At 56.4% G+C, this 27,975-nt stretch overlaps 2 protein-coding genes across 2 annotated transcripts in view; one reads left to right on the top strand and one right to left on the bottom strand.

The window, feature by feature from the left end:
- Positions 1-9: 9 nt before the first annotated feature.
- HID1 (HID1 domain containing) lies at positions 10-17,560 on the bottom strand. Its single transcript, XM_040640258.1, has 19 exons — positions 17,480-17,560; positions 12,086-12,235; positions 11,402-11,572; positions 10,717-10,830; positions 10,003-10,109; positions 9,621-9,737; positions 7,686-7,908; positions 7,438-7,494; positions 6,488-6,628; positions 6,222-6,312; positions 5,862-6,013; positions 5,678-5,756; positions 4,596-4,760; positions 3,211-3,438; positions 2,786-2,892; positions 2,198-2,278; positions 1,513-1,604; positions 1,162-1,320; positions 10-898 (listed from the first exon to the last, which is right to left on the bottom strand). Exons 1-19 carry the CDS (start codon positions 17,543-17,545, stop codon positions 835-837), a joined length of 2,364 nt encoding a protein of 787 aa, XP_040496192.1. The 5' UTR covers positions 17,546-17,560; the 3' UTR covers positions 10-834.
- Positions 17,561-27,409: 9,849 nt separating this feature from the next.
- The window catches only part of CDR2L (cerebellar degeneration related protein 2 like), a 15,717-nt gene continuing 15,151 nt past the window's right edge, over positions 27,410-27,975 (top strand). Inside the window, exon 1 of the mRNA XM_040640254.1 lies at positions 27,410-27,550. Coding sequence (XP_040496188.1) covers positions 27,472-27,550 — 79 coding nt within the window. The 5' untranslated portion in view covers positions 27,410-27,471. The remainder of the gene's footprint in view (positions 27,551-27,975) is intronic.

The following is a 27,975-nucleotide window of genomic DNA, read 5'->3' as shown; positions in this document are numbered from 1 at the left end:
GCCAGGATGTGCAGAGGGTGGTTTATTGTGTAAAGAGGCCGATTGTACAGAGCAAAGACTGTACTGACACAGGTAGGGTGAGGGGGCCCAGAGGCCAGAGCTGGAGGATGGAGGGGTGGCATCCTGCTCCCTCTGGCCCCCCGTAATCCAGGCAGTGGGCGGGGGCAGGGAGGATTGAACAGCTTCCTTCCTACACTTCTCCCCCCCCCCATACTGGATAACAGGGAGTCAGGCTATATCCATTGACCAGGTAGAATACAGCAGGAGACCCTCAACACCCCACTCCAAACCCCTAAAATGCATGAGGTCCCCCAGTCTGGCTTCTGCAGTCTACCAGCCCCCCAGTCTCCTCAAGCAGCCTGGCCACCCCCTTCCTCCTTCAGGCCCTGGCAGCAAGCTGGGCCTGGACCAGGTGGTATCAGGTTAGGAGGCGCGGAAGGGCCCCCCTGCCCCTGCCCGGGTGCCTCACAGGACAGCCCACAGCTCCCTGTTGGGCAACCCATGAGGGCTCAGTGACCTGGTGGCCTCTGGGAATGGGCAGCACAGAAACGGGTCTTGGGGGGGAGCCAGAGTGAGGTGGGGGCTCTGGCCAGAGCCTGCAGCCCTGGAGATGGGAGGCTCCTATGAGTCCAGCCGTCAGGGGAGTTGATTAGAACCTGTCTCCACCATCCTAGCCACCAGGGGCCTTTAGGGCCTGCCACCCGGGACTCAGCACCTCTGCCAGCCCCAGCTCTGATTGTGGTCATTTAAAACCTAGAACAGTGGGTCAGGGGAGCATCAGAGGACCAGGGCCCCCACCTTCCCCTGGTCCTCGTCCCCGGTAGGCTTCCATCCTCACACCCGCTGGATCTCAAACAGCTTCACATCCGTGTCGTACCAGACAGGTGGGTCCACATTCCTACAGAAGGAGTGGGCTGTCACGGGGGTGCTGGGAGACCTTGCAGAAAAGACTGGGGAGGCCACGACCTCCCACTGGAGGTCGTCCAGCCCAAACCCTTTCCACCCTGATGTCCCACCCCAGGCAGTGGGTGCCCACCCCCAACTAGACAAGACCGCCCTGGTTGACTACCTTGACATGAACCCCACTACCATGGTGGGACCCAGAGCCGAGGGCCCCGCTGAGCCCCCCTGGGCAGACCCTCGGGGGAACGCCAGACCCACCTCAGATAGATGACCCCCCACATGTAGGTGCGGAACCACATCGCCGTGCCCGAGTTGGCCTGGTACTTGCGAATGAGGATGGGGTGGGGCACAGGCAGCAGCCCCACCAGGGTGCCGTGCTGCAGGAACCTCAGGATCTCCGACTCATCTGTCAGGCCCCTGCCAGGAAGGGGGGGTGTCCCATGTGCTCACACAGGAGAACCCACTCTGAAAGCCAAGGGCAGCATGGGGCTCATGCTCCCAGCCACACCCCACCCAAGCCTGGCTTGCCCCTGCCTCAGAGCCCACCTGCTACTCCTGCCCACCACCCCCATCCCCCCACCCCTCCCCGTACCCTCACCCCGGGCTCACTTGTCAATGCAGATCTTTTCCACCTGGGGGACCAGCACTTGGAGCAGCCTCATGATGGTCTGGAGTGGCAGTTTTGACTTCCAGGAAAGGACCTGAGGGCGGGAGCGGGGTTCCTGGGGCTGGGAAGGTAGCCCCCCGGGCAGGGGGATAGGCCTGGCCCCTGATCCAGAACCAAACCTCCCCAAGGCAGGACTTGTCTCCGCTCACCACAGCAAGGGTCTGACACGGGGCTGTGCCCACGAACAGGGACTGTTATACATGGTAAGAGCCGTGGCCTCTCCCTGAGCGTAAACGTGCCAAAAACTGTCCCCTTGCAGCCTCCCAATGGCACAATCAAGTAGGACGTTTATCCCCATGGAAGGGCTATCAGTAGTGATCACAGGACACACATACAGGAGTGGACAAGCGACTTGGAGGAAGAAGCTAGGAAGGAAAGCCTAGTAAGAGAGCCAGCACCATGGGCAGCTGAAGTCAACCCTGCAGCAGAACTCTGGGACAGTGTAGACGGGGGAAGCAACTAGGCCAGAGAGGCCAAGGTCACCCAGCCGGAAGGAGTGACCCAGAGCCTGGCGCCCAGACCAGTTTTTGAATTTGGACACATTCCCATCCGAGCCTTAACTGAGCTGTTCCTAGGGCCAGGAGCCCCTGTCCGCCCCACCTCAGGGCCATCTGCCCAAACCCTCACCCATTCCGAGGTTGGGCTCCACTGCCCACTGGCTGATGCGCTGGACAGTCGCCGCTGCTCCCGCCACGCCTGGTCAGGCTCCTGGTCCCAGGGGAGGGGTGGAAGTGAAGAGTAGAGGGAGTGGGCGCAGAGTGGGGGCAGAGGGCCGAGGAGCAGCCCTTCTTCCCAGTCCCTCCCCTAGCCTGGAATCCAGGAGGCAATGAGGCTCTCTACTGGCTCACGTTGGTGGGGGGCTCACTCCCAACAGAGCAGACAGCCCAGCACCCTTTGCCCCGGAGCCCCAGGCCCAGCCTGACCCAGCCCAGACCGATGACAGGTTTAGGGCCAGGGGCTGGCTGGGCTGGCCGGGTAAAGGCCAGCTCAGCTGAGATAAGGCTGATGGATGAGGAGTCTGAAGGCCAAGGGCTTAAGCCTGGGACCGGTAAACAAGGGAGAGGTCTGTGAAAGCACCTCCTGGATGTCCTGGGTACAGGGTTCCTGCCCTCTGCTCCAGGTGACCCCAGAGTACCCTGGCCCAGCCCAACCACAGAGGCCAGGGAGAAAGGGAAGTCCCAACCTCACCCCACTGCGGGAGTCCCCACCGCCCACCTCCATGGCTGGGCTGCCATCGGACAAGCTCTGCTGGGATGTGGGCTCCAGAGATCGCAAGGTGCCATCCTCTGACACCTGGGACTTCTCTGTCAGCTTGTCAATGCCTGGTAGTGGGGGTGGGTGGGTGTGAGGACACCTGCCACAGGGCCCCTCTGAGAAAGCATCTGCACTGGGCCCCATGACGCCCCCCTCTTTCCTCCACCCACTTTAGCGGCTATGCCTAAATCCCCTATATGCGGTTCTTGGCCCCCCCACCCAGCACCAAGCTAGCCTTCCTGGGCCTCCCAATACCCCCTTCCCGTCCTCTCAGCTTCCCAACTCAGTCCATGCCCTTTGCCAGAGATGGGATGACATCCCAGAGACCCCGCCCATCCCCCAACCATGCTGGTATCCACACCCTCCTGCCACCTGCCAGGCCAGACCTGGGGTGGCCACCAGGCTGGTCTTGAGAGTGCCAGGCTCAGCGGGGGCAGCAGGGCGGGAGCCCTCCATGGAGGCACCCTCCTGTGAGCCAGTTCGGGACAAGGGCTCAGGTGCCCGTCGGCGCCGTTGCAAGGCCTTGTGGATGGCAGGCGGATCGGTGGGCAGGTTGGCCAGCTGGTGGAAGACACTGCGCTTTCGGATGATGGCGTAGACCAGGTTGGAGTTGCCTGTAGGGAGGGAGCACGCCACACTTCAGGGAGGCCCCTTGTCTCCTCTTCCACCTGGACAGGTTTCTGGGAGAGGGAGTTTGGAGGACAGGAGGGTGTCTAACTCCAGGGGTAGGAGATGGCACAGGGCGCCCAAGAGAGGGGACTGGAGAAGGGCTGGCACCTGGCGGTGTGTGCAGCTGTGGCTACGCCACGGTGTTACATCGTTGGGGAGGAGCCTCTGGGCTGAGGCCCCCTCCAGGCCTCTCCCTAGTACCTTCCAGACGCCCTCACAACATGGCGCACTAAAGGGGACCACTGGCAAAGTGGGGCAGCCCCAGCACGTCAGAGTCCACACCAAGCCTATGTTCCATATTTTGACTGTGTCCCTGAGCCAGGTCACCAGGGAGGAAGGACAACATGGCCTGTGCTCCACTGCCCATGCTGAATTCCCTGGACTCTGGGCCTTCAAGGCCCCATCCTGCAATCTGATCCTGCCTCTCACCACATTGTCCTGCTTCCAGTTCAACATCTCACCCCAGGGCCTTTGCATATGTTGCCCCCTACCACACAATGCTTTTTCTACCCCACCCCCCCTCCATTCATCCCTCACAAATCAGTGCAAATATTACTTATTTTGGAAATAATAGCAACGGCTAATATCTAAGTCACCAGACACTGCGCTAAATGCTTTTTGTGGGCGATTACTTAATCCTCCCAACACCCTCAGACATAAGGACTCTCTTACCATTGTTATGACTGTCTCACAGCCTAAAGCTCAGAGAGGTTATGTGCCCACAGCCACTCACTCCAGTAGCCAGTGTGGCATTTACAATACCCCTCAGGGTCCTACTGCTCTGCGCTCCCCTTTCATCAGATTTAAGGTGGCCTGTCTGTCTTGGAGACCACTGTTTAAGGCCTCCCTCCGTGCCTGCATCCCCAGCTGTGAGCTGCACGGGGGCAGGGAGCATTGCGCATTGCGCATTGCTCCCCCCTGTATGCCCTGCAGCCAGCACTGGCTTGGTATGCAGCAGATGCTCAATAAATGCACGTTGAATGAATGGGGGTGGGGGGAGCAGAGGGTTCTGCCCTCCTTAGAGGACGGGAAGGTGTCCCTATGCACTGCCAGTCCTGATTCCCGCCCCTGAGGCCAGGCCAGGGCTCGGGCTGCGCCTCACCATCAAACTGGTACTGGATGATGTTGTTGAAGGCCTCCAGCAGGAAGAAGACCAGGTGGTGGTTCTGGGCAGCGGAGAAGAGGAACCAGGTGGTGGAGAAGGCCTCCAGCAGGTGCAGCAGCTTATTGGCAGCTACCATGGACAGGCTCTTGAGGTAGGGGGACACTGCAGGGGAGGAGCCAGCTCACTCCTGAGCCCCCCAGCCATCCCTGCACACCCTTGGCCTGCGGGACACGATGCTCCCACTGCCAAACCCTCCCTGCCCCTTGCCTGTAAAATCCCCCACAAAGCCAGGAAGACCAAGCCCTCAGAGGCTGAGGCCCCACAGGCCATGCTCTGCAGAGCTCCAGGAGGCCGGGTGGGCCCCATACCCGCACCCTCGTCCCTCTGCCACGTGGACAGCCTCACGGTTTACGGAGCCACTCACATGCGGCCTCTCGCCCCCCACCCCCACTTCTGACAAGGGGGCCGGACACAGAGGGAACCAGCCCCATTTCATAGACGAAGAAACGGAGACCCTGACAGGTTTGTAAACTTGCCCAGAGTTCCCCGGATCTTTAAGTCTTTCTAGAATATCAAACTGGAATCCCAACACTCCACACATAATCAGAAACTTAGTTTTGGGGCGCCTGGGTGGCTCAGTCCTTAAGCGTCTGCCTTCGGCTCAGGTCATGATCCCAGCGTTCTGGGATCAAGTCTGGCATTGGGCTCCCTGCTCAGCGGGGAGCCTGCTTCTCCCTCTCCCACTCCCTCTGCTTGTGTTCCCTCTCTCGCTGCCTCTCTCTCTGTCAATTAAATAAATAAAATCTTAAAAAAAAAAAAAAAGAAAAAAGAAAGAAACTTAATTTTTGGCAGAGCCTGAGAGGGGGAATCCGAGATGAGACGCTGTGCACGGTCTGAAGTCACATACGGACCTGTGCGCTTAATACGGCTACTAGAAAATTAACCAGGACATACGTGGCTACCGTCATATTTTGCTATTGGACTGGGCAGGTTTGAACCAGGGAGGCGCGATAGGTAGGCCTGTGGCCTGGCGCCACCTGGTGGTGAGAACGGGGAAGGCGGGCTCCCAGCACCCCTACCGTTGACCACAATGGTGAGCAGGCAATCAAAGAGGGGCTGCAGGCGCTGGTGACCGCTGGTGATGATCTTGTGGAATACCTGTGCGGGGAGGCAGGAGGGTGGCCATGGGGTCCCCTCCACCTCCAGACGCAGCCAAAAGGACGTCCCCCATGCCCCCAGTCCTGGCTAAGGCAGCCCCCTCACCACAATGAGCAGGTCTGCATGGGTACCGGTGAAGACAGGGATGTCCATGGGCACGCGCACCGAGTAGGGCTTGTTCAGCCTCACCCCAAAGTTCCGCTCCCCGCTCAGAAGCAACAAGATGAAGACTCCAATGTGCATCAGGCCAACCCGAGCTGCAGCATGGGTTACGGGAGAAATCACCGCACAGAGTGGGCACGGGAGTAAGGAGCGCAGGGCAGGGCCCCATCTCGGGAGCACTGGAAGAAGCCCTTCCTGGGAGGTCAGAGCCCTGAGCCTGAGCTCCTGGGAGGCCGCGCAGATTGGCTGGACCCGCCCCTCTACAAGGAAGCCCCCAGGATCTTACGCCCACGCCAGCCTTACAATGATCCGCTCGGGCATCGTTGAGGAAGTAGAGGATGGGGACCAGGATGTCCAGCACATCACTGCTCTTGAGCACAAAGAAGAGGAATTTCTGGAGGGAGGGAGGGAACAGGTGGGCAGGGTCAGAGGGGAAACGGCTCTGCCCCACCGTCTCCCCATCCTGGGAGTCTGCCCAGATGCCGTCCCCATCCCTGGGCTAGCCAGCGTAGCCGCCTCCCACCTCGGGCACGCCACTGTCCGCCAGGCTGGGCCTGAGGCCAGCCCACCTTATTGAAGTCACAGAGCTTCCAGAAGAGGACCAGCAGCTCCTGGTGGAACTGGATCTTCTTGGTGGAGTTGGGCAGGTAGGTCTGGAGCAGGGGGTTGGAGAGCAGCCGGGCTATGCCCTTGAGGATGAACTGGAAGTCCTGAGCGGGGGACAGCAGGGATCTGTCCAGTGCAGCTCCCTCCCAAATGCCTCCTCACTCCCCCAGAGCCTGGTCCCACCTCTGGAGCCTGAAAGGCCCAGATTCTGTCATCAATAGCTGTCCTGAGGCAGGCCCCTCAGGAAGCTGAGTCCAGGACAGGTCTGGAGAGAACCCCTGCCCCTTCCCCAGACCACAGGCTCCCCCATCCCTGAGCAAGGCTGCTCCTAGTGACCCCTCACCCCCTGAACCAGCCCCTGTCCACCTGGACTCTGTGTGGACAGACGCCATCCCCTCGTCCCTCCCCATCACCCTGTCACACCAGAGGCACACTCTGCTATTCTCAAAAAGCTGTCACCTGCTAAGCACCTACTACAAGTAATCGTCCCAAGAAAGTGAGGAAGCAGTTACTGTCCCCATGTTACAGCAGCAGAAGTCAGAGCTCTGGGGAGCACAAGAACCTCCCCCAAGGTCACAAGACACACAAACTCAGGTCTGCCTGGCCTTTAAGTCCACTGTCCTTCCCCCCACCAAAACCTTACATCAGAGCCACCTCCTCCTGGAAGCCTGCCCAGTTGTCCTCACCCAGTTGAGGCCGTCAGCCCTTTTCTGCATCTCAAAACCCTCGAAGTCCTGCCATCACTATTTTACTTGGGGTGGTCAAGTCCACAGGGACCATGGTTCCTTCCTGTAGGGATCAGGACTCCCCCCTACCCCATCTCATCTCCATCACCTCACCCCCTGCAAGGCCATAACCATTGTGGCGGGTGGGCATTGAGAAGCCACTGGAGCAAGAGCAGTGTTCTACTCACCTCCTCACGATGGATGCGGGACAGGTAGTTCACAAACAGGTTCTCAGGGCCCGGAGGCTGCCGAGGGGGGAGCCTGGGATAAGCAGGTGGCTTCACCCCTTGCCCCTACCTCAGGCCTACGTGGTGGCAGCAGTGCCCCCTCAGACATCCCCAGGCTCACCATGAAGTGCCCACTGGGTATCCCTTGCCCCGCTCTGCTACAGAGAGTGCCCAGAGCCTGGTGCCCTCCCCGCCACTCCCATCCTTACGTCCGTGTCATCCATGGCAGTGCCTGTGGTGGTGCCGTCCACGGTGGGGCTGGTGCTGGTGGCACTGTCATGGTCCAAGGTGACAATGAGCACCTGGGCAGCCTCCTCCACCAGGGGTTCCCGGTAGTCGGAGAAGAGCAGGTGGTTGTAGGGGATCCCGTAGCCCACAGGGTCATAGGCACACACGGTGTTGAGGAGGGAGGTAAACAGGGGGAGGGCATGTCTGCGATAGAAGAGGAACAAGGCTGTGGAGACCACCTGGCCAGCCTTCGTCCACCCCCCAGGTGGCCACACGGGAGGGTCAGGCAGCCATGCCCTCGCTCGACAAGTGTTTCGGTGCTGGCCCCGGGCTGGGAGCCAGAGAGCAGAACCCGGCTCATCCCTTCCTGAGGAAAAGAGACCTCTCCTTGGCCGGGCCTGCATCCGGGACCCAGGCCAGGTTAGGCCAAGGACAGAGGAATTTATTACCGAGAGTGGGGTGGCCAGTTATGTGGGAAATCATGTCCACACCCCTTAGATTTCCCCCCCAAGGGCTAAAGCCTATTTTTAAAAAAATTAAGACTATGTTTAGAGCAATGTCAGGTTCACTGCAAAAATCACGAGGGAGGAACAGAGATTCCCCCATGCCCTCTGCCCTCACCCATGCACAGCCTCTCCCACTACCGATGTCCACAGCGGAGTGGCTCATGTGTTATAATCAACAGACCTACACGGACCCACCATCAAAACCCGTAGTTTACATTAGGGTCCATTTGCAGTGCTGCACATCTAAGGACTGGTCCCTCAGATCTCTGAGGGGCAGGTGCCCTCCCTGGGGCTTCAAAGAAGGGGTTAGAGTCCCACAGGGAGGTGGGCTTCCCTTCGGGGAGCGGAGCACGCGCTCGATCACGCAGCTCCCAGGCCACAGACTGACATCATTCAGAGATTTGTAGGATGTCAGGGTTCAAGCTCCTTATCTTACAGGCAAGGAAACTGAGACCCAGAGAGGTTAAGTGAGTGGCAAAGTATGGCCGCTTGCCTGATAATGCTGGTGAGAAAACAAAGCAAAAAACTCCGGCCAGCTTTGGACTGTGGCTGGCGGGGGGAGTCGCCTCGCTTCCCTTCTCTTTTGGGGGGAAAAAATTAAAAAGTTGGGCAAAGTCCAGCAAAATCTGAAGGATAAGGCACGCCATGAGGGAATGGGAGTCTGGAAGGAAAGAGGTGAGCCACGACCCTCAGGGACACTAACTCCAATTCTGTCTGCACAGCCCTGGGGACGGCTGGAGCCGCACCGCTGGAGCACGGCTGCTCCTTTACACACGCAGTCCCCCTACGTGACACCTGCAGAGCCCAGGAGCGCCCCCTTGTGGCCAGGCTTCCCCACCCTTCAGGATGTTCCTTACCCCCTCTCCCCAGCCTCTCTACCCTACACTGCCCCATACAAGCCACACATAGCTGAGAGCTTAAAATGTGGTTGGTCTGAATTGGGATGGGCTGTGACTGCAAACTACACAACGGATTCTGAAAACTTCACATGAAAAGGGAATGTAAAACATCTCAGTAATTTGGCATCTCGAGTACCTGGTAAATACTAGTATTTGGTGTATATTGGGTTAAATGAAATACCAAAATTAATTTCACCTGTTTTCTTTTTTTTTAATTTTCTTCATGTCACCACTAGAAATGTTCAACTTATGTTGACATCAGTATATGTGGTTTGCATTATGTTTCTGCTGGACAGCATGGCTCTGATGGAGGACCCAGGCATCAGTCATCTAGGACCCCCCAGTGGGACATTGGACTTCTGGGGCAAAACGTGTGGCTGTTAAGTTACAAGACATCACCACCAGGGGTCAGCACCTCCCCTCCACTAAGAGGCCGGGCTGGAGAGCTGCCTCTGTTCCGGGCTCCCTGGAACAAGAAGGAGGATGGAAAGAAAGGCCAGGGGCCCCTCACCTGTTCTCCGTGGAACAAAAGAACTGCACCCACGGGTTGGTGCCGCCACTGTCTGGAGCTGGGGGCAGGTACATGGCCTCAGAGAAGCATGTCAGCAGCAGTTTCAACAGCTCCATCCTTAGGGGAGAGGCAATTATGCAGGGGGTTCAGTACCTGAAGATCTCCATGCTTCTCTAAGAGAGCATGCCCACCCTGCCCAGCCCCAGCTCAAGTCCATGAAAAGAAATGACCCCATTTTATCCTTGTCAGGCTGCTGCGGGATCACAAGGGGGACAGGATCTCCTTAAAAGACCCCATGCATGGTTCCCTCTCTGAGCCAGGGAGTGGGGAGCAGGCCTGGAGTCCAGCTACACTATGGGCTCTGGGTCCAAGCGAAACTCACCGGTTCACGTCATGGATGTAGTTGGGCTGGGGGGAGTGAGCAAAGCCCACGCCAGCCTCCCAGATGTATTCACAGCTGTCCAGGGAGTGGACGTCCTCTGCTGAGTCCTGGGGACACCGTTCAGGAGCGATCAGGCTGGGGGTGGGCAACCCAAGTCCCCCCCCCCCTGCTGTTGTCCCTGGGGGCAGAGACCCTCATATTCTCCTAAAGACAGACCCTCAAAATGCCCCAGGTGATAATGCACAAGGGAAGAAATTAATGTTCTCAACCTCTTGTAAGCTAATTTTTCTTCTCTGGTTCTTTTACTTGTTCAGTCCAGCTTGAGGCAGGGAGAGAGAGATAGGGAGGGAGGGGAATGGAATTGGGTGCACCTAGTGGTGCGTGGGGGTGGGGAGCAGAGAACACTAAAGGTCGAGTCCATGAGCCCACAGGAAGTGAGCAGGCCAGACCTCCTGTGTCAAGCCCCACACCCCCACCCGCTGTCCAGGCAAGGACAATGGGTGCTTGTGCCCAGACTCCCGGATACAGGGGGCAGGGCCAGGCACCAGCTGGCTCCTCTCCAGCTGTGCCAGTCACCGGCCCCTCCCCAGGCCTGCTCAGCTCTTCCAGAGCAGCCCCTGCCCCCACGGGGTCCTGCCCAGGGAACTTCAACCAGCCCCAACCCAGGACCAGAGCCCTCCCCAGCCTAGGGGTGGGAGACTGGGGGACTCTCACCACAGTGCTCCTTCGGTGGCTCTGGACAGTGAAATCCGGACAGAAGAGGAGGTCGGCGATGGCCAGGAGCAGGGACTCAGCGAGGGGCCGGGCATTCTCATCCTCCTCCTCTCCCTGCTCAGGGTACAGCACACAGGCCACGTCAGCGGTCGCTGGCCAGGAAGAGGCAGCCCCAGGACTTGGGGGTTAGAAGGGGCTTGGATCTGGGCCCAGGCAGGCACCCATGGGCAGAGGGATGAAGGAAGAGACAGTAGGAAAAGGAAGTACATTCCAACCACCCCAAACCTCCTAAGGCAGAAGGGGGCTCAGGCAGGAGCAGGGCCGGGACCCAGGAAGAAACCTCCCCACTGACTGGAAGGAACCAGGTCAATTCTGAAAACTCTAGAGCCTCGGCCCTGCTGGGAATCACTGGGGTCCTGCCCTTGGCCCGTTGCCTGGCAATAAACCCAGGGAGGAGATGAGCGGGGAGGGAGAATGCCCAGCAGCCCTGCCCCCATGTCTGCCCGGCTGAAGGGGCAGACGCCCCTGTGGGAGATGACCCCCCGCCTCAGCAGCAACCCCATTCCCCTGCCCCCGCACTTCCCAAACCCCACAAGAGATTTGGAGGAACGTGACGGGCCCTGAATGGGTTCTCTCCCTGTCACCACATCGCCTCCCACCCGGCCCCCCAGCCAGGGCCACTGACCCCTGCTCGCCCTGCCCCGGGCACTGTGGACCAGAAGAAGCCCCTCCAGTCAGGGTCCTCGAAGATGTAGGGCAGCACGCGGGTGAGAAGCCGGCTGCAGTTCAAGACAATCTGCTTCTCCTTCTCCGAATGGCAGCCGCTCTCTGCTCCCTGCACCAGCTTCTCCACAGCCTGAGGGGACAGGCAGCGGGGCACGCTGGGTGGGCGGGGAGTGGGGACCTCGCACTTGGGATCAGGACGGGCACACCAGGCTTCCGAGCGGGAGAGGCAGACAGGGTCAGCCAGCCCAGGGGGACGGGAAGTGGGTCAGAGAGCGGCCTGGAGCATCCCCCGAGAGCCCAGACCACCGCTCCCTGGCTGAGACCTTGCGCAGTGACCCCCGTCTGAGTCTGCTTCCTCATCTGTAAAACGGTGACCTTACCAGTAACCACCGCGCAGGGTGAGCTGAAGGAGCTGATGTGTGGAAGCCCTCCCAGGGGGTGGCTGCCAGGACCACCTCCCCCCCAGAGCCCAGCCAGTGGGGAGAAGCGGGTACAGCCTCGAGACAGGCCAGAGCTGGACAGGTGGGATGTCGTGGGCGCCTGCTCACTGGGTCCGCAGGGCTGGGCCAGCTTCAGCCTCCTCAGGAGGGTGGGAAACGGCTCAGCAGGGAGGGGCAGCGAGAGGCAGAGCACCTATGCTCACCTTGTAGCACAGAGTGGCCAGATTGGAGGGCGACTCCTCCCGCACGGCCCGGATCTCTGCCGCGGGCACCAGCGCAAAGACATCCTGCACTGAGGTGGCCGTGTCTGCCCAGAACTGGTCCCAAAAGGCATCATCGGTGGCTTCCACAGGCTGGGGGGGAGGGGGGCATGTGTCCAGAGTTGTTACATAATCTCTTGCCAACAGGCCCGCCGTTTGCCCAGTCTGTAGCCAAATGAGCCCCAAAAGGGAAGCCACAGCCCCCCTATTCCAACCCTGTTGGTGCCCAGGGGCCCTCCCCTGGGGGTGGGGGACATCCTTCAGCCACTGTGAGCCCTGGCTGGTAGAGACAGGCTGGAGACACGTGGCATGGATGTCAGAGGTCGGCCAACCACTGAGTTCAGCAGCCAAAGCCTAACTCAGAGTTAGTCCCTGAGGAATGGGATAACTCACTGTCCTCCTCTGGCCGGGCCTCCCCACCTGGAGACCTCCCCAGGCCGTGCTGCTAGGTCAAGTGCCTGGGGGCCAGACCCAGGATGTGCCCCGCCCCAAAGGAAGAGGACAGGGAATGTGTGCTCATTTCACCTAAGCCCAGCCTCACCAACCCCTCGGCCCCAGCTTCCACCCTCTCCCCGCACACCCAACAGATGCCAAATGTAAAGGAGCCAGGCCCCAGCTCTCTGGCTGCACCGCTCCTCCCAGGGCCCCACCGCCAGTGCTGCGGTTCAGGCCTCTCTTGCCAGGACCACACCTCCAAATTTACATCCTCAACCCTGCCTCCACGTGGCCTTCAACCCTGCCTCCACACAGCCTCCAGCCCATGTTCAAGGCACAGCACCAAAGGCACTATTCCCTCCATAAAGACCTTTGGGGCTACCTGCTGCCTGCAGGATTGGGCCAGACCGTCAGCCAAGATCTTACCCAACATACCTACGTGCATGTACACACGCACACACGTATGCACACACACACACTGCATGTGGGTTCACGCACACCTGTATTTGCTATCCCTGCAACACAACACTGTCACAACATCTCTTGGCCTTTGCTCAGACTGTCCCCTCCTCCCCGCATGCCCACCCTTCTAATGCATTCCAAAGTCCTAGCAGTGCTATGGAGGCCATACGCTGTAGGCACACGTGTGCCTTTTGAATCACACAGGCAGTGGCACAGGGAACCAATTTGAATCATAAGCTCCACTTCTAGAAATCCTTCCTAAGGAAATGATCAGAGATGTGAACATATAAGGAGGTTCGCTGATGTGTTATTGTTGATAATAGTGAGGAGCTGGAATGAACCTAAATGACCAAAAAGCAGGGAACACTCAAAAAGTTAAGGCCCTTTCATGGACTAGAATATTACGCAACCACCAGAGCCATGTTGCCAAAGACTATTAACGAATGAAAAATGCTCACGGTACAACCCTGTGTGAAAAAGATAAGATATAACACCAGCTATAGGGCGGTCACGATCTTTGCTAAATTAGGTAGTAATAAAAGCCTAGACGAAAATGACAGCACGCTCACAGCGATTATCTCTCTGGGTGGTTTTTATTTTTTTACTTATGTTTTTCTGCAAACACACATATTACTATTTTTTCCTTTTGAATGTTCGCCTGCTGAGAGGCCAGGGTGCCCAAGGCACTCTTCCGAACAGCAGCTCCTGCAAGAGACCCCAGCTGCTTCATCAACCTGGCCTCCTCCCTTCTTTGAAAGTGTCGATACAGGCCCTTCTACCACACAACTCCACACGGTGTGCCTTACTCTGACCATCAGAAAAATATATATATATCGTTTAAAAATAACTCTGTTCTGGGGCAACTAGGTGGCTCAGACGGTTAAGCGTCGCCTTCGGCTCAGGTCGTGATCCCGGAGTCCTGGGATCGAGCCCCACATCAGGCTCCCTGTTCGGAAGGGAATCTGCTTCTCCCTCTCCCTCTCCTTGCCATTCCCCCCTGCTTGTGCTCTCTCTCTAATAAATAAATAAAATCTTTAAAAATAATAATAATAACTCTGTTCTCTGAAGCCCCTTCTTTCCAGAGCTCTGGACCGACAGGTTTGCTGCCAACTTGGAACCCCACTCCTCACCCTCAGTCACTCATCATAGGCCCTGACTCCAGGAGTCTCAAAGCACTTGCCTCCAGGCCCCATTAGCCCACCGAGCCTTCTTCCCTGACCCTGCAGTTAGGGCATATGGCAGATGCTCAGCCGATATTTGTTCACAGAAAGGCTATCATTGTCCTAGAGATCCCTTCAACCCAGTCACTGGGCAGGCCTGAGCACCAGTGGGCCTGTCCAAACTCAGGGCTGGGCTTGAAAGCCTCACTGAGGTCCGGGTGTAACCTCGCCCACTCTCCAAGCAATGCCCCCCCTCCAAGCTACTGGGCAGCAAATGGCCATGGTCGATAGGACAGGCCTGGTACCAGGGCCTCCTCGGTCCCAGAACTGGTAGAGCAAGTTAGCTGGGGGAGAAGAACAAAGGCCAAAGGAGCGGCCAAGGGCTAGGGTTTGCTAGCCTCAGCCAAAGCAGCCCTCTGACAGTCCCTGGGGTCAAGGGGCGCCACCCCCCAGTGTAGGTGGCCAGGGCTGGGGTGGGGAAGGACATCCTAGAAAACCTGGGAGCACCTCTGGGAAGCTCCCCACCTCTAACACTTTCCCCACCTCCCCAGTAGACACTACCCCCTTAAAGGGGCAGAAACTCATTTGATCACCAGTGGACTTGACCTCTGGCCTAGTTCAGGCAAGTGTCCAAATGAGGAGAGAGACTTAAAAGGAGACTTAGGAGGCCCCAGGCTAGCCCAGCCAAGAAGCAGAGGAGAGTCCCAGCCCTCCAGCTCCCACTGCGGCCCGGACGCTTCAGCTTGGTGACCATCACCTGGCTATCCCATGCTGGCCTGATGCTCCAGGTGTTGGCCAAGGTCATTGGAGACCCTTAGGCTTCCAAGGAAGCTTCCAAAACCCAAGCCAGTTTGTTTGAAGGAAGTATTTTTGCAACAGACGGGAAGGCCCATGCTGCCAGGCCATAGGGACTGAGCTACCCTGGTGGGAAAACAGATAATCTTACCCCAGCTTCACCAGCCCCTGCTCAGGCCAGACCCCCCCACCAGCTTGGGAGCCCAGCTAGCACTTTCTAGGGGGTAAGGGGGAGCAAAGGACCGTAAGTGCTCTAGCCAGCTAAGGGTGACCTGTTCTGGAGGACTGTGTCACCATGGCATTCACACGCACATACACATGCACACATATACACACGGACCCACGAGGCCTCACCCAGCCTACGGCGGAGAACCTCCAAAAAGGCAGGATCTAAAAGAGGGTCCCACCCACCCCAGGAAAGGTCCGGGAAACACAGCCAAAACTGCTAAGCCTTAAGACCAGGGTCAGGCCTAGCCCAGGGCAGGAAGAAAACAGGATGCAGCACAGGAAGACAGGGAAGGCCCGGCAGTGAAGGCCCAGCAGCGGCAGCTCATGCCCAGGCCACAGGAAAAGGTTCTGGGTCGGCTTGTCTGCTGCCCAGGACAAACATCTGTGTTCATGGCATTGCCTCTAAGTGTCTGAGACTGGAGGACACCCTGTGGACAGTTGGCCTTAATCTCCTTGGAGACTGAGTGGCAAGGTCTGGAATGACCATCTGGGATCTGGTCTTCACTCCTCTGCTGCCCAAGCCAGGTCACTACACAGGACAGGAGGCTTCAGGGTCTCTCCCTCCAGCCAGCCCAGGTCCCTTCCCACCTGCAGGGCCCCTGTGGTCTCTGGAAGGAGACCCGGCCTGGTATCTGTTTCCAGTCTTGACCCAAGCCAGCTCCCATTCCTCAGCTGGGAAACAGGACAGCACCATCTCAGTCAGTTCCGTAACAGGGCTGCAGCCAGGGGAAGCTGGAGACACGCCGTATTTTGGGGAGAGGGCCAGCGCAGGTAGGAATCTAGTACACCCAGATCCTTTGGGACCCAGCTGAGCTAGTCCTGCTGGCCTGGCAAAGGACCCTTCCGGCTGAGCCAACAGCCCATAGTTCATTCCTTCAACAACGTGTTTCCTTCCCCAGGTAGGTAAACATGGGAGCCTCCCTCCTGCCTCTCCCTGGGGCCCCACATTGCAGGGCTGGCCCACCTGCCGCCCACAGACCTAGAAGCCCCATCCCAAAAAAGCCAAGTACTAGAACTAACCAGGAGCCATTAGGGAAGTGGCGAGAAGCAAAGTCTGGTTTCTATCAAATGCCTCTTAGCTGGGACTGGACTCTCCAGAGGCCTGGGGCATTTGCCAGGCACCTGACCTTTCTTTCGTGGGAACAAGAGAGTGTAGGACCAGAGGTCTGGCCTCTGGAGCTGTGATCAGCTGGCTGTGGGAAGACAGATCCCTCAATCCCACTCTAACTACCAAGAGCAAGAGACAGCCCTGGGGGCAAGTGTAAGAGGAAAGTCCCAGATGGCAGCAGGTCCCAACTCCCTTGAAAGTGGGGGACCTGGGGAGTCAAGGCTGGGCATCTCTGCAGCCAGAGCAGCCTGGTTCAAGGGGTAAGAACAGAAGGGGTAAGCAGGGAAGGAGCCAGGTCCTGTGTGTTGGGGGACGGAGGTGGCCTCTCTGCCACTTGTGAACTCAGGGGGAGGGTACTGGCTGAAAGACACCCCCAGGCCCCACACCAGCCAGTCAAAGACAACCTGGAGGGTTCTCTGACCCAGAGAATAGAGGGTACCTGAAAACACAGCCATCCCCTCTGCTGGGCCTCAGAGGAGGAGCCCCCGGAGCTGTGGTCCCCAGCGGGGGACTCGAAGGGCCTGGGAACAGCTCCCTTTGCTAGGCTGCAGCGCTGCCCGCCACTCTTGGCATGTTCTCAGGAAGACCTGGGCCTTCCCTGGCATCAACCTGGGCCCAGCGAGGCCGCTGCCACCGCGCACCAGCTGTTTCCCCGACCCGGGAGGCGCCGGCCCGGCTTTGTTTGCATTGAATCAGCCGGGTCTGTGCGTCCAGGAATCGCCGGCACCGAGGGGCAGGGAGGGGAGCATGGAGGCGGATGGGTGGGTGGGGGCGGGAGTGGGGGTGAAGCTGAAGATGCGGGGCTGGAGGGGCGGGAGCGGGGGTGAGGTGGGGGGAGGCGGCGGGACAGGTGGCGGGCAGCGGCGATGCCGGCTCAAGGAGTAGGCACACGTCAGCCTAAGGTGGCAGCAGCTGCCGCGGGCAGAGGGATATTCCAGGGAGAGGAGGCTGGGGGTGAGGGGCTAGGGTTAGGGGATGAAGCCCTGGGGTAGGCCAACGGGTCCCGCTCCGGCCCTGGCTTCAGCGTCACCCTGCAGGCCAGTCGGTCCCCCATCTCCTCACGAGCCAAGTTCGCGCAGCATCCCCCGCCCCCCCAGCCCCAGCCCCCAGCCCCGCAGGTGGGTGGGGAGGCCGGGACCCCGGTCGCACCTGCGTCTTGGTGGTGAGCTGGATCACCGCCTTTCGGAAATTCAGCTTAGAGTCGGCCGACCCCATAGCGCTGGAGCCCGCTCCGGCCCCGCCCCGGCCCCGACTCCCGCCCCGGCCCCGGCTCGGGATCCAGCTCCAGCTCCACGGCCCCCGCTGCTCTCGCAGAAGAGGAGCCTAGCACCCCGCCTGCCGGCCCGGCGTCGGCCCCGCCCCCGCTGGGCTCCGCCCCGCTGGGCTCCTCCCTCACGTGGCTCCGCCCCCGCACCTGCCGCGCCCCGCACCGCCCACTCCAGGCGCGGAGAATCGGCTCCTGGGATCCGCTACCGCCGCAAGCCAGGCGTCCTTCTCAGCCAGTCCCCGTGCCTCCGCGCCCTCCCTTCTGCGTCGGAGCGTTGTCCTCGTTACATCTCTCGCATTTCCTCTCAGCCCCCAGGGCCCGCAACCTTCCCAGCCTCGCGTTCCTCGCCCCCATCTCCACCATTGGTCCCCACGCCACTCTGGGCCCACACTTTCTCAGCCTGCCCTCTCCCTCAGAGTTTCTTCCTTGTCAACCCCTGTCCTCCCTATTCCTTTTTTTTTTTTTTTTTTTTTCCCTGAGCATCTGCTTTCTTGGTTCCTTTTTATTGACCTGTCAAACCCACATCACCAGACAGCCCCGCTGTTTTTCCAGCCACAAGCCCCACGCTCCAGAAAAGCAGCTCCCTGGTCTGATGAGAGTGGGAGGTCCCTCCTGGTCCCACAGCTCCTTTCTGGCCACCTGCCTTCCCTGAGAATCCGTTTAAGTCCATCTATTTCAACAGACGCGTTGAGGGACTGGTATTTACTAACACTGTGTCAAGGCCAGGGACGTAGGGGTCTTAAGTCACAAGGCCTGCCCTTTATAAAAATTAGCTTGGGAAAGAAACGAGGAAAGAATTAACCGTGTTTCAGCCCAGTAAGCCTTTATAGAGACAAATTAATAATATTGATGGTGATGGTGATGATGATGATGATGATGATGATGATGTGAGGACAAAATCTCTAAGCCAACAAAAATCTACCTCTGAGGTAAGTACTACCCCATTTTATAGCAGGGGAAACTGAAGTTCAAGGCAGTTACATTACTTGCCCAAAGTCACACAGCTACTTAAGAACAAAACCAAAAGAGCAAATCCAGCTCTGGCTCCAAAAGAGGCTGCATTTTCTCCAGATCATCTTGCATGCTATGTCTGGAAGCTTCTGGAAATCCTAGACACTTCAAAAGAAGGTGTCATTTAGCTTAAATAGGAATTCCACAGGTGAAAAGGGAGGGGTGCGCCATCTATCCAGTGAAATGGTGGTGTGAAGGCAGGGTAGGACAGGCATGGAGGCGGGGAGGAGGGGGACAGGGAGGAGAGGGGACAGGGATGCTTCCCTCTCACTAGAGGAGCAGGCTGCACAGGATAGCTCTGTCCTTGCTCCAGAGGTGGGTCTTCCCTGCCCTGGATGAAATCGTGGGCAGGCTTCATGGCTTTTCTAATTGCTCCAAGATAACAAATGAATAGTGTCTTTATTTGGCATCAAAAAAAAATAATAAAATCCAGGGGTGCCTGGGTGGCACAGCGGTTAAGCGTCTGCCTTTGGCTCAGGGCGTGATCCTGGCGTTATGGGATCGAGCCCCACATCAGGCTCCTCTGCTATGAGCCTGCTTCTTCCTCTCCCACTCCCCCTGCTTGTGTTCCCTCTCTCGCTGGCTGTCTCTCTCTCTGTCAAATAAATAAATAAATAAATAAATAAATACATAAATAAATAAATAAATAAAATCTTTTTAAAAAATTGGAATCTTAGTCACCAGGGAAATGCAAATTGAAACCATAATGTGATAATTATTATATACCTATTAGAATGGGTTTAAAAAAACACAACAGGGGCACCTGGGTAGCGCAGTCTGCCTTCGGCTCAGGGTGTGATCCCGGCATTCCGGGACCGAGTCCCACATCGGGCTCCTTTGCTGGGAGCCTGCTTCTTCCTCTCCCACTCCCCCTGCTTGCGTTCCCTCTCTTGCTGGCTGTCTCTCTCTGTCAAATAAATAAATAAATAAATAAGTCTTTAAAAAAAACACACAACAATACCAAATACTTGTGAGGATGGGGAGCATTTATATTTTCTTATGAAGTCAAATATACAATTACCACATATCTCAATAATCCCACTCGTGGTATTTATCCAGGAAAAATGAAGGCATCTATCCCTACAAAAAGCCTGCATAATGCTTATAGCAATTTCATTTATAATCACCAAAGAGTGGAAACTACCCAAATGTCCATCATCTGTGACTAAACAGATTGGAGTTCACCCATACAATAGGACTAGTATTTAGCGACAAAAAGGAACAAAATACTGATACAAGCAGCAACAATGTGAATGAGTCTCAAAATCTCAAAAGACACAGAAGGCGGCGTACTGTTATATCAGTTATGTGACATTCTGGAAAAGACAAAACAGCGGGACAGAAAACAAATGAGTGGTGGCCCTGGGCTGAGAGTAGGATGAGAGACTGGCTATGAAAAGGTATGAGGAAACTTTTGGGGGTGATGAAAACAGTCTCTGCTATGATTGTGGTGTTAGTTTCATGGCTATATCATGTCTGCTGAGGTTCATATAACTATACACCTAAGGGGGGTGAATTGTACAGTATGCAAATTATACCTCAATACATTTGACTTTAAGAAGACAAAGACCAAGAGCAGGTGCTAACTGGCCATTTCAAGGGAGTAACTGTGAGCCTCTTTGGCCTGCCCTGCACTCAGAGCCATTTCAGGGATTTGCAACCAGAAACTCCAAGTGGCACCAAAATATTACTGGTCATCCATGGACCTTGCTCTTTCCATCAGCTTTCATGGGATGGATTTAATGAGTCCATTTATCCTCATCCAACCTCAGAAGGTCTTCTCCCATTCACTGGGCATTCTGCTCTTCAGGAAATCTTAATGTCCATCTCCGGAAAATCTTACAAGTTCCCTGGGCACTCTTGCCACCATAGGATGGAAAAAATATTAATATCGTCTTAAGGAATGTGACTGCTAATACATCTAGGTGGAAAAATACCTGTTTAACCCCACCACCTGTTTATTGTCTCCAAGTTAAACTTCGCATCCTCCCTATTCCCACCAATGATTGTTTTTTAAATGCTGTTGGTTATTGTTTAGCGCATACTGAAGTGTATAGAGGGAGGATGCCTAAAGACTGGACCTTGCTCTAAAATACTGTAGCAAAGGGGCGCCTGGGTGGCTCAGTTGGTTAAGTGTCTGCCTTCAGCTCAGGTCATGATCCTGGGGTCCTGGGATCAGCCCCCATCAGGCTCCCTGCTGAGTGGGGAGCCTGTTTCTCCTTCTCCCTCTGCTGTTCCCCCTGCTTGTGCTCTCTCACTCACAGGCTCTCTCTCAAATAAATAAATAAAATCTTTAAAAAATAAAATAAAAACAAAAAATAAAGAAAACAAGAGGAAGAACACACAGGCAAGATGAGGCAAATGTGACCTGGGACATCTGTCTGCCCACTCTCCATGGGGCTGCCCCTTTCTCATCCTTGGGGTCTTATCTCNAACATCTCTTTCCCTGAGAGATTTCCCATCCCTGGCTGTTGTTATTCTAGCTGCTGGTATGTGGACTAGAACTTTAACCATCACGTAAAATCTTTTTGCTCTTTGTTTGGTTTATGTCTGTCTCTCCTACTGAAATGTAAGCTGCAAGTGAGCGGGGACTGGGTCCGTCTTGCTCCCTGCATCCCTGTACCCAGCACTGGCCTGGAACACAGCAATTCTTGATAGGGTGAATGCATACAAGGAACTCCTGGGTCACAGAAGGCGGAGCCACCTGGATAGTTCACCAGCCAACAGGAACCACACATTCTCACGAACTCTTTCTCAGATTCGATTCGTAGTTCTTTTAGGAGTTTTTGAGGTGGGGCAAGTGGACAGAGAGAGAAGGAAAGCCAAGGAATATGGTTCCACCACTGGTTTCAGAGCATCCATTTGTCCCTTCATCAGGCACCTGTTAGGGGCCACCCAGAGTTCCTACCCTGGAGGAGCTCTCAATCTGCCCAGAGGCAGATGGATCCCATGCAGTGGGGCTGCAATCTGTGATACTGGGAAGCAAGATGCAGTGAGCAAATGTGCCTGGAACTTCTCCATAGTCTCCAAGGCCCCTGGCTCCAGCTTTGACTGCAGGCCTCACCTGCCCCGCCCCCCTCCCGGCCAGGAAGGTAAGGTCCCTAAACAGGTCTCAGGAGCCCTTCCAGAAGAGAGATTGTGATGTGCAAGGAACGTCCTCCAGGTAAAAAAGTTGTAATAATAATAGTACCCGGAAAGGCTAACACTGAATGGGGCTCTCATGGCCCAGGCACTATTCTAAGCACTTGGCCTGTGTCTGCTCCCTGAATTCTCTCAGTAGCCCCACGGGGAGGTCTTAAAGAAGTAAAGGGGGAGGCCACAGAAGGACACTCAGCCTTGGCACCCTAAAGGTCACTCCTCCGATGGCAGGCCTGGGAGTTCTAAACTGCAGGGATTTGAGGTAGGCACAGGGAAGCACTTCCTGACCGCAAGGAGGGTGAGAATCTAAAATAATTCCCCTCTCAGAGCAGAGGGTTGTCTGGGACACATCAGATGATATACGGGGGACGGGGGGATGGGCACCAGATGACCTCACTTGCGCCTTATCCCGCCTGGCACTGACTTCAGACTGGTGGAGGGGGGACAGATGGGACAAGATCATCAGTGCAACGTGCGCCCAGCGCTGGAACGAGGGGTCTGGGGACAGGGCGGGCAGCGCGGCCTGCAAGGGTGAGGGCACCCGAGGAAAGTGTCCTGATATCGCCTGATCCCCTGACCTCAACCCAAGATACGCAGCGTGAGGGGGTGGTGCGTACCCCGAGGGCCCGGAGGCTCGGCCTGGCACCGTGCCCTTCCCCCAGGGTGACTCGGGCGACTGGGAGCGGCCGGAACCCTCCAACGTCAGCGCTGCCTCCGTAAGCGCCGTCATTTCCGGTGGGCCGGGCGGGAGGGGGGATGGGGAGCGAGGCTGGGCGGGTGGGTGGCAGTGGCGACTCCGCCGAGGGGGCCGGGTGTCCAGCCCCGCCCTGCGCCCAAACAGTGCTGGCGGAGGGCGTTGCGCTGCGGGTCCCGGCTCCCTGCTCTTCCCCCGCCCCCGAATTCCCTCTCTGCGCTCTGTTCCCACATCCAGGAGCTGGGCTTGCATTTCCAGGGAGCTGGGGAAGCGCTCCTGGTTGCTGGAGTGTGAAGCCAACCCCGGGGGAATCATAATGCCCAAGGCTTGGGGGACATTGGGTCCGTGGAGGGCTCTAGCCATCAGTGCCGAGTCTCGATGCCTCCAATAAGCAACAGTACGCAGTAGGTCTGCCCGACACTCCTATGAGGTACCAGGCCGGGGAGCTAACCAAGGTCAGAGAGCTTACACTTCTGACCCTGCGGAAGCCCTCTACCTACTTAGAGGGAAGGGCCTGAAACGGGTCCCAGAGCTTGTTGGGGGCTAGCTCAGAGAGGCTGCGGAATTTCCTTCCTCAGAAGCAGATCTGGGGTGCCTGGCTGGCTCAGTGGGAGGAGCATGCCACTCTTGATCTCCAGGTGGTGAGTTCGAGTCCCACCTAGGGTGTAGAGATTACTTAAATAAACTTTATAAAATAAATAAACTTTATAAATAAACTTAAAAAAAAAACAAAAAAGCAGATCTGATTTTCCTCCTCTTGGAATTGTCTAAAAAATGTTAAGTCTGGCCTGAAGGCACAGGGAGTGGTCCCAGCTGGCAAGGAGTCTGGAGTTCCTATGCACCAACTCAGGCAAAGGGCCTGGCACAGGCCTGGTACACAGCAGGCACCTCCCATCCCTCAGCCAGCCACAGCTTTGCAGGTCACCTGGACCTCCACTCTCTGTCCCCTGCAGAGGGAGACAAGGAAGCCCCACTGACTTGGAAGAGCTGGTATCCCAGCTCTGACCTATACCAGTCTCATGAGATCCAAGAGAATCCAGCCTTGATCACCCTGCCTATTGCTAGGATGGCAGTGAGAATCCAGCCTTTGTGACATGCTTGTCCCCACCAGGTGATGCTTCTGGGACTGGGGCGAGAGGAGGGTGGCTACAGGAGAGGAGAGCCATGCTGAGGATCTGGCCAGTATGGTAAAGGCCAAAGGCTGGGGGGTGACACAGGAGCTGGATATTTGCAAGTATGCGGGTCATCCAAGTCACCACTGAAAGCATCCTTAGCTCCAGAGGTTGGAGCTGAATCTTCAGTGGGGGCTGTCTGTAATTGCTCTAACTAGCATCCTTTCTGTCCAGGCTGGGGAAATTGAGGCAGCCCTCCCCAGGCCCTGGCCCTCAGCCCTTTGCCCCTGCTTTCCTCTGGGGACTTCCTAAGCTCCCTCGGGGCAGCTCTCCCACAGAGCTGCAGAACAAAGAAATGAACAAATGGGAAGGGGACTTGGTGGGCTTGAAGTGCTGACCAGACCCCTTTGGAACTTACTCCCCCCCCCAACGACCTGCTGGTCCCTTAGACTCATTTTTGTCCCCAGCTCAATAAATGGCGTCACCATCACCCAGTTACTGGAGCCAGAAGTCTAAGGCATCACTCTGATTCTTCAGTCGGTTCATCTGCACATCTCCATTCTGCACCCAGACTGTGTCCGTCTTGCTTGGAGTCCACTGCCAGCAGCCTTGCCCATCCCACCAGTACTTCCCTTCCAGAGGATCACAAAAGCCTCCAAACCAGTCTTGCTTCCACTCTTGCTCCCTCCCCTCCCATCCGTGCTCCAAAATTGCCACTGATATTTTACAACTGAAAATGAAAAGCCTTTTACTCCTTCTCTTTGTCCAGTTGGGGGAAAAAATATCCCAATTCCTTCCCACGGCCCTAACTCCGATTTTGTCTCTCCTTTATCCACTCCGCTCAGTTACGATGGCCTTCCATCAGTTGTTAATATACGTCAAGCTCTTTTCCCCCTTAGGCTTTTGCCCTTGCTGTTGCCTCTGCCTGAACACTCACCCCCAACCAGAGCTTGGCATGGCCGGCACTAGCTCACCCTTTAGGTATTAGCCTAGAGGTCAGTCACCTCCCAAGGAAGGTCTTTCCCGAACACTGAATCTAAACCTTGCCCCAAACTTGCTCCCAGAACCCTGTTAATTTCCTTCATAGCACACATTGCAAGTTGTAATAAATGTTTTATTTGTCCCCACTAGAATGAAAGCTGCACAAGGGCAGAGACTGCCTATATCTCAGCCACAGATTTCTTTTTATTTTTAAGCAAACTATGTTATTGAAGTATAACATATATTCAAAGAAATGTATACATCCTAAGTGTACAGGCTGGAGTGCCTGGTTGGCTCAGTCAGTACAGCATGTGACTCTTGATCTCAGGATCATGAGTTCAAGCCCCACACTGGGTGTGGAGCCTACTTAAAAAAAAAAACCAAAAAAAAAAAAAACCCCCGAGTGTACAGGTCAATGACTGTCACGAATAAACACACCTGTGTAACCAGTACCCAGATCAGGAAATAAAACACTCAAGCCCCTCAGAGTTCCCTACATGAGTCTTGAAAGCTAAACACTATCCTGGTCAGATTCATTTTTGCCAGTTTTGAACTTTACATAAATGGAATGATCCCTAATGAGGCTCGCATCCTAATCCCCAAAACCTTTAAATATGTTACCTTGCATAGCAAAGGGGACTTTGCAGGTGTGATTGAATTAAGGACCTTGAGATGGGGAGATGGTGCTGGATTATTGGGCGGGCTCAGTGTCATCACAGGTCTTTAAAAGCAGAAGAGGGAAGCAGAAAGGTCAGAATGATGCAGCATGAGAAAGATTCAACCTGCTGTTGACGGCTTTGGAGGTGGAAGAAGGGGGACACAAGCCAAGGAATGTGGGTGGCCTTTAGAAGCAAGGAAACCGATTCTTCCCTGGAGCTTCCAGAACAGAATACAGCCTTGGAGTCAACTGTATTTCAGCCATTGAGAGCCATGTTGGACTTCTAACCTACAAAACTGTCAGACAGTAAGTCTGTGTTGTTTCAAGTCACAACATTTGGGATGAATTGTTATAGAAACAACAGGAGACTAATGAGAGTATTTGCTTTCTATGCCTGGCATCTTTCACTCAACATTTTACTTGTACTATACAATATTCCACTGCACGCATATACCACATCTTGTTCATCGACTATTGACGGACATTTGGTTGTTTCCAGTGTGGGCTATTGTCAATTGTGCTGCTATGAACATTCTTGTGCGTGCCTTTTATTAACATATCTACATATTTCTGTTGCACATATATAGGAACAGAATGGCTGGATTATAGGGTATGCATGTATGATGGATGCTGTGATGCATTCCCCAGACTCCCTCTCAGAACAGAAGGATTTGTTCCCCCAGCTGCTGGGAAGCTGCTGGCTGACAGTCCTCAGCTGCCAGCCCTCTCTAAGAAGAGAGGTGCTGAAAAGAGCTCCTTTGCCCAAGATTACACTGCTTACCATTCACCACCTGCATCCATTCAATGACTCGTGGACATGGGGAGGGGGATATAAAGGCCCTCTCCCCATTGCCACTTGGAATAGGTTTGAAGGATCTCTCCAGATTTAGATTCCAGAGGTATCCAGAGTCAGGAGAGGCTTTCGTCAAGGCCACATCTCAACCCAACTCCTCCCTATGCAAACCCTGTTTCCTTCTCTTCCCCTGCAAGCGTTGATCTTCTAAAGAAGTTGAACACCTCGTCACACGTTTGTTGGGTCATTTGGTCATTTGTGAAGTGCCTGGTCAAGTCTTTTACCCACTTTTCTACTGGGCTGTCTTTCCTGTGGATTTGCAGATATTCTTTCTATATTCTGGATACAAGTCCTTTGTTGGATATATTTGCCACATATATTCAGAGTTGGATATACTCAGGATGCCTCAACAGTACCAGCTCATGGTGACTCCCAATAACAGTCAGTTACATGAATGCTCATGAATGCTTGAGTCTGATAGCTCCTTTAAGGAAAGAATGCTTAGAATGTGAAATTGTGTATGGGTTTAACTGTTGTAACTGGATATAAGATACGGAAGGAGAAGGAAGGGGAGGGAAACAGGACCTTAAAAGGAAAGGTCCAGAATGCAGGTAACACACCCTCAAACTTCGCCACTCCTGGCCTGAAGTGTCCAGCCACAGATATTTAAACACTCAACTTCTTAAAGGTAATCGTAAATAAATATTCATTCATTCAAAGAGTGTCCACGGAAGGTACCAACGGGCCAGCCTTTTCTAGGCACTGAGACAGCTGTGAACAAGAGAAGCACCATCTGTGCTTTCAGGAGATCTAGAGGGAGAGAGACACAACAGCAGGTAAACAAAATAAAATCATTTCAGATAGCTAGCGGTAAACCGAGGGGGTCGGGCGTTAGAGGGAGGGTGAGGTTGAACCAGCAACAGCCGCACCAGGGCACCAGGGCACCAGGGAGATCCCGCCCTCGGCCCCTCCTCCATCTTTGCATACGTCTCTTGATTGGTCAGCGGCGGTCGGCCCCACCTCCCGGAGCGGGCGGCTAGGGAAGCGCGGGGCGGACCCCGCCAAGATGCAGCGACGGCTCCGGGTGTCGCCTGGCGGGCCGGGGGCAGCGCGGGCCGGAGCCGGGCTGGGGACTCCCGCCGCGGCCCCCGCGCACTCCTAGCGCCGCAGACGTGCCGGCGGACTCCGACCGTCCTTGCCGCCGTCCCGCCCGCCGTCTCCGCCCCTCCACCCTTTGTGCCGCCGCCGCCCGGTGCCCCCGGCTCCGCAGGACCCCGGCCGGGCAGGACCGCGGCGGCGCGCCAGCCCCGCGTGGGCGCCGGGTCGGCGGCCGATGGCGAGGGGGCGCGGCGCGGGCGGGGTCGCTGCAGTCCGAGTTCGCGACGCGGGAGGCCCGGCCCGCCTCCGCCGCATTGTCCCGGGCCCCGCGCACCGGCCCTGAGCTGCGCCGCCGCAGCGCCTGCCTGCCGCCCGCCGCCCGCGGGGCCATGCGGAGAGCCGCCGGGATGGAGGACTTCTCCACAGAGGAAGAGGAGCCCTGGTACGACCAGCAGGACCTGGAACAGGGTGAGCACCGGGGCGTGGGTGCGGCGGGAGAGCGGGATGCGACCGGCGACCCCTGTCCGCTTCTCCATTGTTGAGCAGTATCACCCCGGGGAGGGCTGGGCTGGACCCGGAGCGGCGGACTCCGAGGGGTGATGCGTCTGGAGAATGGGGACGTGGAGAGAGGGAACGCTGCCCGGGAAGACCCGGGCGGGACCCGCGGAGCCGTGCAAAAGTGGGGGGGAGCGGCCTTTCTCTTTCCCTGAACGACAGGGGCATACTTCACCCAGCTCACCCACCCCATCTTAGAGGCAGGAACTGTCCAGACGCCCCTGGTATTGTTGGGGGCCTGAGTACTGGCTGGAAGTCTTTGAAGGCGGGGAGGTGGCTCCTTGGTTGTGTTTTGCTGAGAGGAATGTGTGTGTGTGTGTGTGTGTGTGTGTGTGTGT

Source organism: Ursus maritimus, unplaced genomic scaffold, assembly GCF_017311325.1.
Source record: "Ursus maritimus isolate PB19 unplaced genomic scaffold, ASM1731132v1 scaffold_24, whole genome shotgun sequence".
NCBI lineage: Eukaryota > Metazoa > Chordata > Mammalia > Carnivora > Ursidae > Ursus > Ursus maritimus.
Note: the sequence above shows the minus strand (reverse complement) of the source record. Positions and strands in the feature narration are given on the sequence as shown.

Excerpts from the sequence above, each read along its gene's own strand:
- HID1 (XM_040640258.1), bottom strand. The coding sequence starts at position 17,545 with ATGGGGTCGGCCGACTCTAAGCTGAATTTCCGAAAGGCGGTGATCCAG. Across the intron at positions 1,321-1,512 it reads GAAAAGATCTGCATTGACAA|GGGCCTGACAGATGAGTCGG; the intron begins GTGAGCCCGGGG and ends CCTTCCTGGCAG. Across the intron at positions 899-1,161 it reads TGGGGGGTCATCTATCTGAG|GAATGTGGACCCACCTGTCT; the intron begins GTGGGTCTGGCG and ends CTCCTTCTGTAG.